The 12,694-nt window shown below is 47.4% G+C and overlaps 1 protein-coding gene across 1 annotated transcript; it reads left to right on the forward strand.

The window, feature by feature from the left end:
- The first annotated feature begins 2,442 nt into the window (after positions 1-2,442).
- On the forward strand, positions 2,443-12,600 carry LOC123441924 (pentatricopeptide repeat-containing protein At3g23020-like). The gene is made up of 4 exons (XM_045118093.1): positions 2,443-2,584; positions 7,857-8,126; positions 8,206-10,732; positions 12,026-12,600. Exons 1-3 carry the CDS (start codon positions 2,443-2,445, stop codon positions 10,665-10,667), a joined length of 2,874 nt encoding a protein of 957 aa, XP_044974028.1. The 3' UTR covers positions 10,668-10,732; positions 12,026-12,600.
- The last annotated feature ends 94 nt before the right edge of the window (positions 12,601-12,694 follow it).

Raw genomic sequence — 12,694 nt, forward strand, 5'->3', positions numbered from 1 at the left:
ATGCCACTGTTGGGGAACGTCGCATGGGAAACAAAAAATTTCCTACGCGCACGAAGACCTATCATGGTGATGTCCATCTACGAGAGGGGATGAGTGATCTACGTACCCTTGTAGATCGTACAGCAGAAGCGTTAGAGAACGCGGTTGATGTAGTGGAACGTCCTCACGTCCCTCGATCCGCCCCGCGAACAATCCCGCGATCAGTCCCACGATCTAGTACCGAAAGGACGGCACCTCCGCGTTCAGCACACGTACAGCTCGACGATGATCTCGGCCTTCTTGATCCAGCAAGAGAGACGGAGAGGTAGAAGAGTTCTCCGGCAGCGTGACGGCGCTTCGGAGGTTGGTGATGATCTTGTCTCAGCAGGGCTCCGCCTGAGCTCCGCAGAAACACGATCTAGAGGAAAAACTATGGAGGTATGTGGTCGGGCAGCCGTGAGAAAGTCGTCTCAAATCTGCCCTAAAAGCCCTATATATATAGGAGGAGGGAGGGGGACCTTGCCTTGGGGTCCAAGGGATCCCCAAGGGGTCGGCCGAGCCAGGGGGGAGGACTCTCCCCCCCCAAACCGAGTCCTACTTGGTTTGGTGGGAGGGAGTCCTTCCCCCTTCCCACTTCTTCCTCTTTTTTTTTCTTTCCTTTGATTTTTTCTCTCTTGGCGCATAGGGGATTGGTGGGCTGTCCCACCAGCCCACTAAGGTCTGGTGTGACCCCCAAACGCCTATGGGCTTCCCCGGAGTGGGTTGCCCCCCTCCGGTGAACTCCCGGAACCCATTCGTCATTCCCGGTACATTCCCGGTAACTCCGAAAACCTTCCGGTAATCAAATGAGGTCATCCTATATATCAATCTTCGTTTCCGGACTATTCCGGAAACCCTCGTGACGTCCGTGATCTCATCCGGGACTCCGAACAACATTCGGTAACCAACCATATAACTCAAATACGCATAAAACAACGTCGAACCTTAAGTGTGCAGACCCTGCGGGTTCGAGAACTATGTAGACATGACCCGAGAGACTCCTCGGTCAATATCCAATAGCGGGACCTGGATGCCCATATTGGATCCTACATATTCTACGAAGATCTTATCGTTTGAACCTCAGTGCCAAGGATTCGTATAATCCCGTATGTCATTCCCTTTGTCCTTCGGTATGTTACTTGCCTGAGATTCGATCGTCAGTATCCGTATACCTATTTCAACCTCGTTTACCGGCAAGTCTCTTTACTCGTTCCGTAATACAAGATCCCGCAACTTACACTAAGTTACATTGCTTGCAAGGCTTGTATGTGATGTTTGTATTACCGAGTGGGCCCCGAGATACCTCTCCGTCACACGGAGTGACAAATCCCAGTCTTGATCCATACTAACTCAACTAACACCTTCAGAGATACCTGTAGAGCATCTTTATAGTCACCCAGTTACGTTGCGACGTTTGATACACACAAAGCATTCCTCCGGTGTCAGTGAGTTATATGATCTCATGGTCATAGGAATAAATACTTGACATGCAGAAAACAGTAGCAACAAAATGACACGATCAACATGCTACGTCTATTAGTTTGGGTCTAGTCCATCACGTGATTCTCCCAATGACGTGATCCAGTTATCAAGCAACAACACCTTGTTCATAATCAGAAGACACTGACTATCATCGATCAACTGGCTAGCCAACTAGAGGCATGCTAGGGACGGTGTTTTGTCTATGTATCCACACATGTAAATGAGTCTTCATTCAATACAATTATAGCATGGATAATAAACTATTATCTTGATACAGGAATTATAATAATAACTATACATGTATTATTGCCTCTAGGGCATAATTCCAACACCTAGAGCATGAACATTTTATTTAAGGAATTCGGGCAAACCGGACACCCGCGAAAAATAAATACGGGACGCAAACATCTTAGGACAACATGTTAATCTATGCATACGGCACGCTAACATCGTCAAATAAATATGCAAGTTGCTAAAACAGATTATACGCGAAATTCTACACCAAAACCATATCTATTTCATAGCGATCGAACTACGGTTAAAAACTTACGAACGTTTTAAAAAATCTATATAATCCTGAAATAGAATTTAGATTCTAAATCCTAAAAAAATGCTATTGGGCCGGATTCGAATCAGGGCCGAATCGGCCATTGAGCGTAACTTAGTATAAGCCGCGTAGGGCGGGGAATAGTGGGCTCGGGGGGCGGTCACCTGAGTGGGCCTCGGGCCCATGACGGCGGGGAGGTAGGCCTGGGGCGGACGTGCGACTGGGCCGAGCTGGTGCTGGGCCGAACGGGGGAGGAAGCCGGCGTGGGCTGCTGGGGCAGGACCAGCTGGGCCGCTGCGGGAGGCCGGACCAGGCGGGGCGAGGCGGCCAGCTGGCCCAGGCACTACGTCTGCCCGATCAGATCGGGGCGTTGGCGTCGTCTGCTGGAGGTGGCCATGGCGACGCGATTCGGCAGGGCCGGCGAGGCGGCTCTGGCGGCCGGCTGCGGCGGGATCGGCCGGAGGGGTGCGGGCGAAGCTTGGGCGGCGACGGCTCCAGCCACATCAGATCCTGCGGGGGAGAGGGAGAAGGAAGTTGGTTAGGAGAGAGAGAGAGAACACAGGAGGAGAGGGAGAGGTTTTGGCCTCGCCGTGGGGAGATGCTGGCCGAGGTCCGGCGGCGGAGCGGGGCGTGGAGGCGTGCTCCGGTAGCGGCGGCTGCTGGCCGGTGGCGGGCACGGCTCCCGGTGGCGAAGGGGCGAGGCCCCATGGGGCTGCGGGCGCCATGGGAGTAACGGGCGAGGCGGCGACGGCGGCTCGGGCCCGGCGGGCTCCAGATGGGCCTGGGCGGGCCCGCGGGAGGAGAGAGGAGGTGGGAGGCTAGGGTTAGAGGAGTAGGTGTGCGGATCCCGAGGCACGGGGGTTGGCTGTCTAAATAAATAGGAAGGGGGTCTATTTGTAGAGAAAAGGGGGCTAGGTTAGCCGGAATTTCGTTCCGGATCCAACCGTGCGGTCAGATTCGGACGATTCCGAACGTGGGAACGGTTACGAGGCCGTGTAGAGTGGTTATTCGGAGACAAGAGGGAGATCGGGCGGCGCGGCAACGAATTTTTAAAACACCGACAGACGTCCGACGGTAGACCGAATACAGTGCCGCTACGGTCGACCGTTCGAGTACCAGACGAACTCCGACCGCGACGAAATTCGATAGGCGGCCTAGCTATGAGTAATCACGACCGCATGCCAAGTTTCACCCCGATCAGAGAAAGTTCTACGCACACTTATAAAACAAGGTTTCGACGATGCCGCGGGCGCGTGCGTGTTAGGTCGGGCTTAGAACGGACAACGACGGGAACCGGCAACTAACAACGGATGGAAGTTTTGAAAGCGGACGGCAATGGAGATGCCAATGCAATGCAGATGATGCGAATGATGCGACAAAATAAAATAGACACACGACGAAAACGGAAAGAAAAGGGGAATCTTCTGGAACGTCGACATCAGGCTGTCATAGGTGTCCTGGCCTTATTGGGCTAGGCGCACAAGTCCCTCAAGGCCCATGTGGCTTTGGGGAGGTGGAAAGTCCATGTGTGTATGGAAGGGAAGGAGGAGGACTAGGAGTCCACCTCCTCCCCCTGGGCCGTCGGCCCTAGGGCATGGAGGGGCTGGACACCACGCCCCTCTACCTACATAAAGAGGGGAGTGCGCCCCAAGAGGAGACACCAAGCCCTTAGAGCCTCTGTCTCTCTCTCTCTCTCTCTCTCTCTGCAGCTCCTCCGTCATCGTTCTAGTAGCGCTTGGCGAATCCCTGTTGAACTAGCTACACCACTACCCCCACCACATTGTCCTGCGGGTTGAGAACCCACCTACTACTCTGCCTTTGCTCGCTGGATCGAGGAGACGAAGACGTCACCGAGTTGCACGTGTGCTGAACGCGGAGGTGTCATCCATTCGGCGCTTGATCGGGATGGATTGCGTCTGGATAAGAAGAACAAGGCATGCAACATCCCAACATCCAAGCATGCATAGTACAAGATGTTGGAGGCTTTTGGTGAGGTGTCGGAGGTCATTAAAGCAAAGGGTCCACAACAAAAGATGCAAGCATACCTGGATATGTACAAGAAACGGCAGTCGCTGCAAGTGATCAATGCGTTGAGCTCTTTGGCGAGGATCACAGGAAATTCAAAGTTGGCCCTCTGAGGATGTTTTCCACAAGATAATGTTAGCACATGATTCTTTGAGACCGCAACAGAAGAGTCATTCGATATGGATGATTTCCCTTTGGTGAGTGACGGTCAGTTTTGTTTTACTTGAGCCTCGTCAAACTGCTTTGAGCATATGCGCTGTAGTGTTTGGCTCTGACAATGTCCCTTGATACTGCCTTTTGTCTCGTCCTTACCCCCTAGTTCTCGTGTCTCTTTTTCTCGTTTTCTTTTTTCCCTTCAGTGCTTGGAGAAGCCAAGCGCTTGGCCTTTTATGACTCTTTCCAATCAATCATGCAGGTTATGATATGCTTGATTTGACTTGTAGCATAACTGACCTTTTATGACTCTTTCCAATCAATCATGCAGGTTATGATCTACTTGATTTAACTTGTAGCTTCTAGAACACAGGCCACAACTTATTCCTCTTAAGAGAATTAAAATTTCTTAGTATGGACACTTTACGTCTTGGGGGAACCCTGTTTCCCAATACGCTGACACGGGTTCTCTCAATTTTCACCCAACACTACCTAGACCGCCTACCTCTTCAGGATAGGGGTGACCACTCATTCCAAACGTTCTAGATCTGCTCCACACTCTCTCAACCCTAATCCTTGGATTCCTTGAGAGATTTATGGGGATTTGAGAGAAGTGCTATCCTTAGCCAAGATCCATGCCTCCCATGTCTTTTGACAAACCACTTTCACAATATGAGCAAGTTCCACGCTTTTCGCTTTGATTTTGTTACTCTTGGAGTTTGGAGACTCCTAGGCCATATGAGTCACATATGGGAATCCAAGTTTGTGTATTCCCTTGTTGGTTGTGAAGGTTTGTAATGCACCTTATGGATGATCAGATCCTGGATTGGGAGAGGGGTTCATGGAGATGAAGGCTTTGAGGATTTATTAGAAAGTAAAATGCTTATCTAAGTGAGAAAATTAGTGCGTGTGGATAGGGTATAGATCAGTAAGTGAGAAACTACAATATGGTGTGAGATTTTATCGAAAAAGGGAGGAATAGTACTTAGTTAGGATCCTGCCTTTTCTTCATATAATGTTTATTACTTCACGTATGAGAAAAAAATATTCTTGTAGAGGGAAACTTGATTCTTCTAGGGTGTCGAGCATAGCGATGGATATTTTACAATTATGCTCACGAGCATTTATGGTTCGACGATTTTTTGTGCCAATGCTTAAGAGCAAGGCGTGATCACTTAAGAATGGCAATGAGGGCAGTTACCTCAACAACTAAAGTAACCTTAATACTAGCTCCAACGATTATATTACAATGTTTTCAATAAACTGGCTATATTACATGTGGAGTTACTATAGCTAATGCGACTATGTTGATGATCCTATGCTTGATGAAGCAATGACAACTTCTCCTTAGGTTTTGCATGCCATCATCGGTCCTATGGACTGCTCTGCTTGAGAAGGTGATATGTGGTTGACCCATGGTGCCTCGTCGGTAGGGAGTGAGGAATCTGTTGATCCTACGTGCTCGGAGGCTACGCTCTAGAGGCTCCTCCTCGTCTTTTGTGGTGCACTCCCTTGTAAGTCTGATGCTGAGTCCAGAGGAGTCGCTTGGTTTCAACACAACGAGCATTCTGGTTGAGCTTGTGGTTGAGGCGTGCAATGTTGTTGTGAAGGTGGCGCAAACTAAAGCAACATCATTATTTTTGTAGGAATTTCTCAACAAGTTTACGCGTCCGCTCCCACAACCTCTGCTTGGGACCCCGGTGCCTTCGCACGGGGAAAAGAATGACGAGCGTCGGAGTGGGCGTCTGGATAGGAAGAACAAAGCGTGCAACATCTCGATGTCCAAGTGCGCAGAGTATAGGATGTTGGGGGCTATTGGTGAGCTGCCAACGGTTAGCAAAGCACAGGGTCAATAGGAAATATGCAAGCATACGTGAATATGTACAAGAAAGCGTTGTCGCTGCAAGTGATTGAGACATTGAGCTCTTTGGCGAGGATCGTGGGAAAGTCAAAGTTGGACCTATAGGGATGTTTTTCATAAGATAATGTTAGCACATGATTCTTTGAGGCCACGATAGAAGAGCCATTTGATATGGATGCTTTCCCTTTGGTGTGTGGCGGTCAGTTTGTTTCACTTGAGCCTCGCCAAACTGCTTTGGGCCTAGGTGCTCTAGTGTCTGGCTCCGACAATGTCCCTTGATACTGCCTTTTGTCTCGTCCCTACCCCCTAGTTCTTGTGTCTCGTGTGTCTCTTTTTCTTTTTTTCTCTTTTTTTGGGTTTTCATTTGGTTTTCCCTGATTAGCTAGGTTTTCAGGTCCGATTTTCCTTATAAACTGGACTAACTCTCGTCTTCTTAATGAAATACAGGAACCCCTACCCCTTCCAAGGTGTTCTAAAAAAATGAGTGTTATGGATGGATACTCTAGATCTCTACTCTTCAAATGTGAGATGCCTCCACATTCTCTTGAATGTCTCCTTTTATATATACGGGAGAAACCTTTATGAGTCATTTCTTCTATTGTTAAATGTATATAGTCCTCTTGGGCATCATCCATCTAGTCTTATAAGATATGTTTTTTTTTTGCGAGAAAACTTCGATCTATTCATCTTCAATCATAGCAGTACAACCGACAATAGAAATAATAAAAATTACATCTAGATCCGTAGGCCACCTAGCGACGACTACAACCATTGAAGCGAGCCGAAGGCGCACCGCCAACATCACCCCTCCATCGCTGGAGTCGAGCACAACTTGTTGCAGTAGACAGTCGGAAAGTCATCGTGATAAAGCCTTATAGGACCAGCACACCAGAACAGCAACCGTCACCGATGAAAAATAACGTAGATCGGAATGACCCAATCCCAAGACACACGAACGTTGATGAACAACAACAAGATCCGAGCAAATCCATCAAAGATAGATCCGCCGAAGACAAACCTCCACACGCCCACCAACAATACTAGACGCATCGCTGGAACAGGGGCTAGACGGGAAGACCTTTATTCCATCTTCAAGAAGCCGTCGTTGTCTCGTCTTTCTGAGTAGGACATAAACCCTAACAAAACTGAAAGAGACAACTTAAAACGAAGCCCTCCCGCCGGCCCTTGGCAGGATCCACCGCGCGCCCATGGCCCTAGGGCCACCGGAGACGAGGTGGACCTGCGGCAGCGCTTGCTAGAGGCAGGAACCCTAGCTTTTTTGGAGTAGAGGCGGCAGTTGCCGTAGCTTTTGTTTTATAAGATATGTAGTAACATTATACTATAATCTTTTGTCTTTATAGCTTCATCTAATACTCCCTTCGTTTCAAGATAACTGTCTCAACTTTGTACTAGCTCTAGTACAGATTTGTACCAAGTTTAAGACACTTATTTTAAAACGAAGGGAGTATATAATTGAAACTTTCATGTGCCAGTTCTAAATAAAGTGGTTGAGAAAAGTTGTAGCATGGTATTCTTAAAATAAATAAAAGTTTGTGACAAGTGATGGTGTAAGATCGTCTCACACTCACTATGCCGCTTTCACAACTCATGACATTCTTCTCACCGGAAAATATTTGTCATGAGATTAAGATAAACTTTCCTAATTTTACGGGTCAACTAAAAGAGACCGCCTCTGACGAGTTTTCAAAAATTTGAACGCAAGTTTCGAAAGCTTAGGGTGAAAAAATATCGGGGCAAACCTCCGGTCAGGTAGAGTGACTGAAAGAGTGATTTCGCCATCCACATCCACATCCCCCCAAACTCCATCTCCTTCCTCCTGCTGCCGACCCAACCCCAAGGCCGCTCCAAAATCTCCCCTCTGGCCCGCCACCGTCACCGCCACCGCCTGCCGTGCCGCACCTCGGCTCCGCCCACCGCCGACGCCTGAAGCCGCCGCCACTGCCGTCTCCCCCCTTTCCCTCGTCGCGCTCCTGCTGCCTCCCCCGCCCGGCTCGCGGCCCCCGGCCGTTGATTTTCGAGGTATGAGCTCGCGGCTTTGTTTTCGTCCACAATTTCTGGACCCAAATACCGGCGGGACTCACGCTAGGCTGTTTCGCAGGGCGTGATGCTGACCGGTTCCTCCACCGTGCTCCCGCGCCGCCGCCGCTGCTGATTCCGCAGTCTAACCTCGCGGCCTCGGTGCCCGGCGCCAGCCGCAGGGACAAAGGCCTCACGTTGCAGAAAAAGGCGGTCTTGGCGCCGCCGGCGCGAACCGCCGAGACTTGCCCCAATGTGGTTGTGGTTCCACGCACGGTCGCCGGCACCACCGGACAGAGTGCTGCTGCCCAAAGGGGGAAGGGTAGGGGCAGGTTGGCCGGCTACGGCGGGTCCATCCCGGCGATGCTGTACGCGCTGGAGCGCGTCCGGGACGTCGGGGAGGCCCTGTGGCCGTGGAGGGACACGCTGAGCAGCCGGGAGAGGACCATCATCCTCAAGGAGCAGAAGGACTGGAAGCGGGTGGTCGAGATTTTCGACTGGTTCCGCCGGCAGAGGCGCCACGAGGTCAATGTGATCCACTACAATGTCGTGCTCTGCGCGGTCGGGCGCGCGAGGAGATGGGGCCTCGTCGCCGGCCTGTGGCACCAGATGCATTCCAGCGGTGTGGCGCCGGATAACGCGACGTACGGTACGCTGATCGATGTGTACTGCAAAGGGGGCAGAGAGACGGCGGCGTTGCTGTGGCTCGGGGACACGTGCAAGCGCGGCTTGGTGCCTGACGAGGTCACCATGAGCACTGTCCTTCATGCGCATAAGAAGGCTGGAGAGTATGAGAAGGCAGAGATTTTCTTTCAAAGATGGTCGTCCGAATCAGATACAAGGTTGGACGGACATCTTTGCTATAGCTTGTATACCTACAACACCTTGATTGATACTTATGGAAAGGCTGGGCAGCTTGAGAAAGTGTCAGACATGTTCAACCAAATGTTGAGGGAAGGTGTCGCGCCGAGCATTATTACATTCAACACGCTGATTCATGTTTGGGGTAAACACCGTAAGATGGAGCAGGTGGCTTCTTTGGTGAGGATGATGGAGGAGTTTCAGTGCCTTCCTGACACCAGGACGTACAATACACTGATCTCACTATACAGAGAAAGCAATGAAATTGATGCTGCAGAGCACAACTTCTGTAAGATGAAAGCTGAAAAATTGGTGCCGGATGTTGTGAGCTGCCCCACACTATTGTATGGGTACTGTACTAGGGGAATGGTCAGTAAAGCAGAAGACCTTGTTAAAGAAATGGACGAGAGTGGCCTGGTGATCGATGAATACACGCAGTCAGCTCTAACGAGGATATATGTAAATGCTGGGATGCTTGAGCAGTCTTGGTGTTGGTTTGAGAGGTTCTGTAATCAGATGGACTCCGAGTGCTTTTCTGCAAATATTGATGCATTTGGGAAGAAAGGGTACATAAACCTTGCAGAAAAGGCTTTTATGTGTTGCCTGGAGAGGAAGATGCTTAGCGTTTCTGTGTGCAATGTTATGATCAAAGCATATGGGTTAGCAGAGAAGCTTGATGAGGCCTGTGAGATAGCCGCTGGCATGGAGAGGTACGGTGTACTACCTGATTACTTGACTTACAGTTCTCTCATTCAACTCCTGTCAACTGCTAAACTGCCAGAGAAAGCTCTGTACTACTTGAGAAAGATGCAAGCAGCTAAAATGCCGATTGACTGTGTTCCATACTCTGTGGTGATTAGCAGCTTTACTAAGAATGGGAATTTGCACATGGTTGAATGCCTATTTAGAGAAATGGTCACTTTGGGGGTCCACGCGGATTCATATGTTTACTCTATCTTAATTGATACATATGCTGAAGTTGGAAATGTCCAGCAAGCTGCAGCATTTTTTGGTTTAGTGACAAAGGCTGGTTTGTGTGACAGTGCTTCAATCTACAATTCTTTGATCAAACTCTACACCAAAGCAGGGTATCTGGCAGAGGCCCAAAAAACATACAAGCTTCTGAAATCATTAGATACTGACACCAACCTTTATGCATCCAACTGCATGATTGGCCTCTACAGTGATCATTGTATGGTGAACGAAGCACGTGAGCTTTTTGAGAATTTGAAGATTACGGGAAGTGCAAATGAATTTTCATATGCGATGATGGTGTGCTTGTACAAGAAAGTTGCTCGCTATGATGAAGCTCACAGGATCTCCAAGGAAATGCAAGCTTTAGGGCTTCTAACTCAAGCATTAAGTTATAATTCTGTGATTCAGATGTACGTATCTGGTGGGAAAATGGAAGAGGCTGTGAAAATATTTCAGAAGATGTTGGCATCAAGCACACCACCAAACGATGTAACTTTCAAGGCACTAAAACCAATTCTAGTGAAAGAAGGAGTTGCAAATATTGAGATTGCAAAATTAGAGTCTCTCAGAAGGTGTAACACTCAAGATTGCTTGAATCAGTGGTACAGGGCACTAGCTCTGGTTGTAAGATCAGATGGGACTACCTCTCGACGTACTATGGGTCACTCTTGTACAAGGATACATTCTTTTTACATTGACAGTTTCTAGAGGAGAGCATTCTGGAACAGACTCAAATCAGAACTCAGTTGAAACAGAATTGGTTTGAGGAAGAGGTAAAGTGTGTTCTTGGCCATAAACTAAGTTGCCCTCATAAAAAAATTTGGTAATACTTCTTCACAGATAAATAGAAACTTTGTTAATGACTTACTTTGCTGCAAATTTTCTCTGTAGTTCCTTTTAACTTGTTTCAATAGCCAGAATAAGCACCTCCACTTCTGACGTTGGATATGCCCTATCTGGACCAATACAACTGGATTCTGTAGTTGTTAGTGCAGAGAATATGCTGATAAGATCCAATTTTCGTGATCAAGTATTAATGCTTTGTTGAAACTGCTCTAATTTTCATCGCAAGAAGTTAAGCATTTACCAAGCATTCTTCCTCATCTGAAATATCACCACCGTTGTCTTCTATTTACATTTATCAGAGGTTAAATTGCTAAAGTATATTTTGCTGTGTGACGTTTGCTTAAATACTACTCCCGCCGTCCGGAATTACTTGTCCAAAAATGCATAGAAATTGATGTATCTAGAACTAAAATAAGTTTAAATACATCCATTCCTATGACAAGTAATTTCGGACTGAGGGAGTATATAATATCATCAGTTCACAGTTTGGCCCGGTCTTAAATGTAAAGGGTGCTATGACAATCTTCAGAAACTTCTTCAGCAGCATTCTTTGCAGACTACAAGTCTAAAAACTTTTAGCCAATTTAACTACTATCCTAGCTGCTAAATTCAGTGCCTTAGTTTCATCGTCAATGCTTAAACATGATAATATCTAACTTCGTCTGCAGTCCTTCACATAAATATGTCAGACATGGCTGTAACTTTTCTTTTGTAGTTAAACAACTCTCATTGTGGCCTTGTAGTTTACTTATCTGTAATGTAATGTCACAAGGCTGCAGTTGCCTTGGGAAACAGCGCACTAGAACTGAATTTGATGCAAGTTTCCTACACCCTTCCGCATTTGTGATAAATGTCGTCATTTAAAAATTGGTTCAATTATTTTCTTGTTTTAGTAGCATGACGAGAGACAGCAAAGACTCCATTTCTCACTATTTATAGTGTCATTCTACCAACAACAAAGGTGAATAGTTTTTAAGATGAACAGTGATTAAGAATGTGAGTGTGAGATAATACATCGTATCCACATATTTGTGTACTTCCTCTTTGCCATTACATCTCCTTTGCTTTCCAATATTCCCTTTCATAATATCCTCACTTTTGTTTAGAATGATTTTTAGCCAATATAAATGGGTGTAATCGGTTATCATCTTATACGAAAGTCGACGTTGATATGCTCTTTCCATCAGATGGACTGATTGTGCTTCTTTTGATTCTGCTAGAAAAGTAACTGTGAGGGTTGTGAAAATGCTGCTTGCCAGGAACGAAGACCACTGCCAAAGTACTGGAAGATCTTGGCCATTCGGGTGCTTCACCAGGTACAACTAGTTGGTGTAGGCTGTGATTTCCTTCTGGAACAAGAACTTGGCTCAGATCATCATTTGATTTTTCTTACTGGCTTGGTACAAAAAGGTATGGCATATTTGATACTATGCAGCTGCAACAGGCGGTTTACGGAGATCTTGCAATAATGGTGTTTAATTGCCATGTATGGTATGTACATGGAATAGGGATACAATGTTGGAAAAAAAAACATGACAACTCCGGTGTGCCTTTGATGAAGATCAAGGGATCCACGCTGCTAATGAGTTCGAAGCACCAGAGTCTGGAACCAAGTCTGTAATCTGGAAAAGCAGTGCAATGCAATGCTGTGATGTTGATGTGTTGTTATCACTGGTTACCCTGCTTTCATGTATTATTATCAGTTTCTTGCTACTATCAGTCTTCAAAGTTGCAAGTAAATTTACGATGGAAGATGGAGCTCTGTAAATTTATTTATTCAGAATTATATTGTCGACGAGCAGCACTTCAGTTTAGGTGTTTCATGCTACTAGAAATGATAGGAACCGAGTATACATACATGAAATCCATTGTATCCTTGTTGAGCACAC

Source organism: Hordeum vulgare, chromosome 3H, assembly GCF_904849725.1.
Source record: "Hordeum vulgare subsp. vulgare chromosome 3H, MorexV3_pseudomolecules_assembly, whole genome shotgun sequence".
NCBI classification, from domain to species: Eukaryota; Viridiplantae; Streptophyta; class Magnoliopsida; order Poales; family Poaceae; genus Hordeum; species Hordeum vulgare.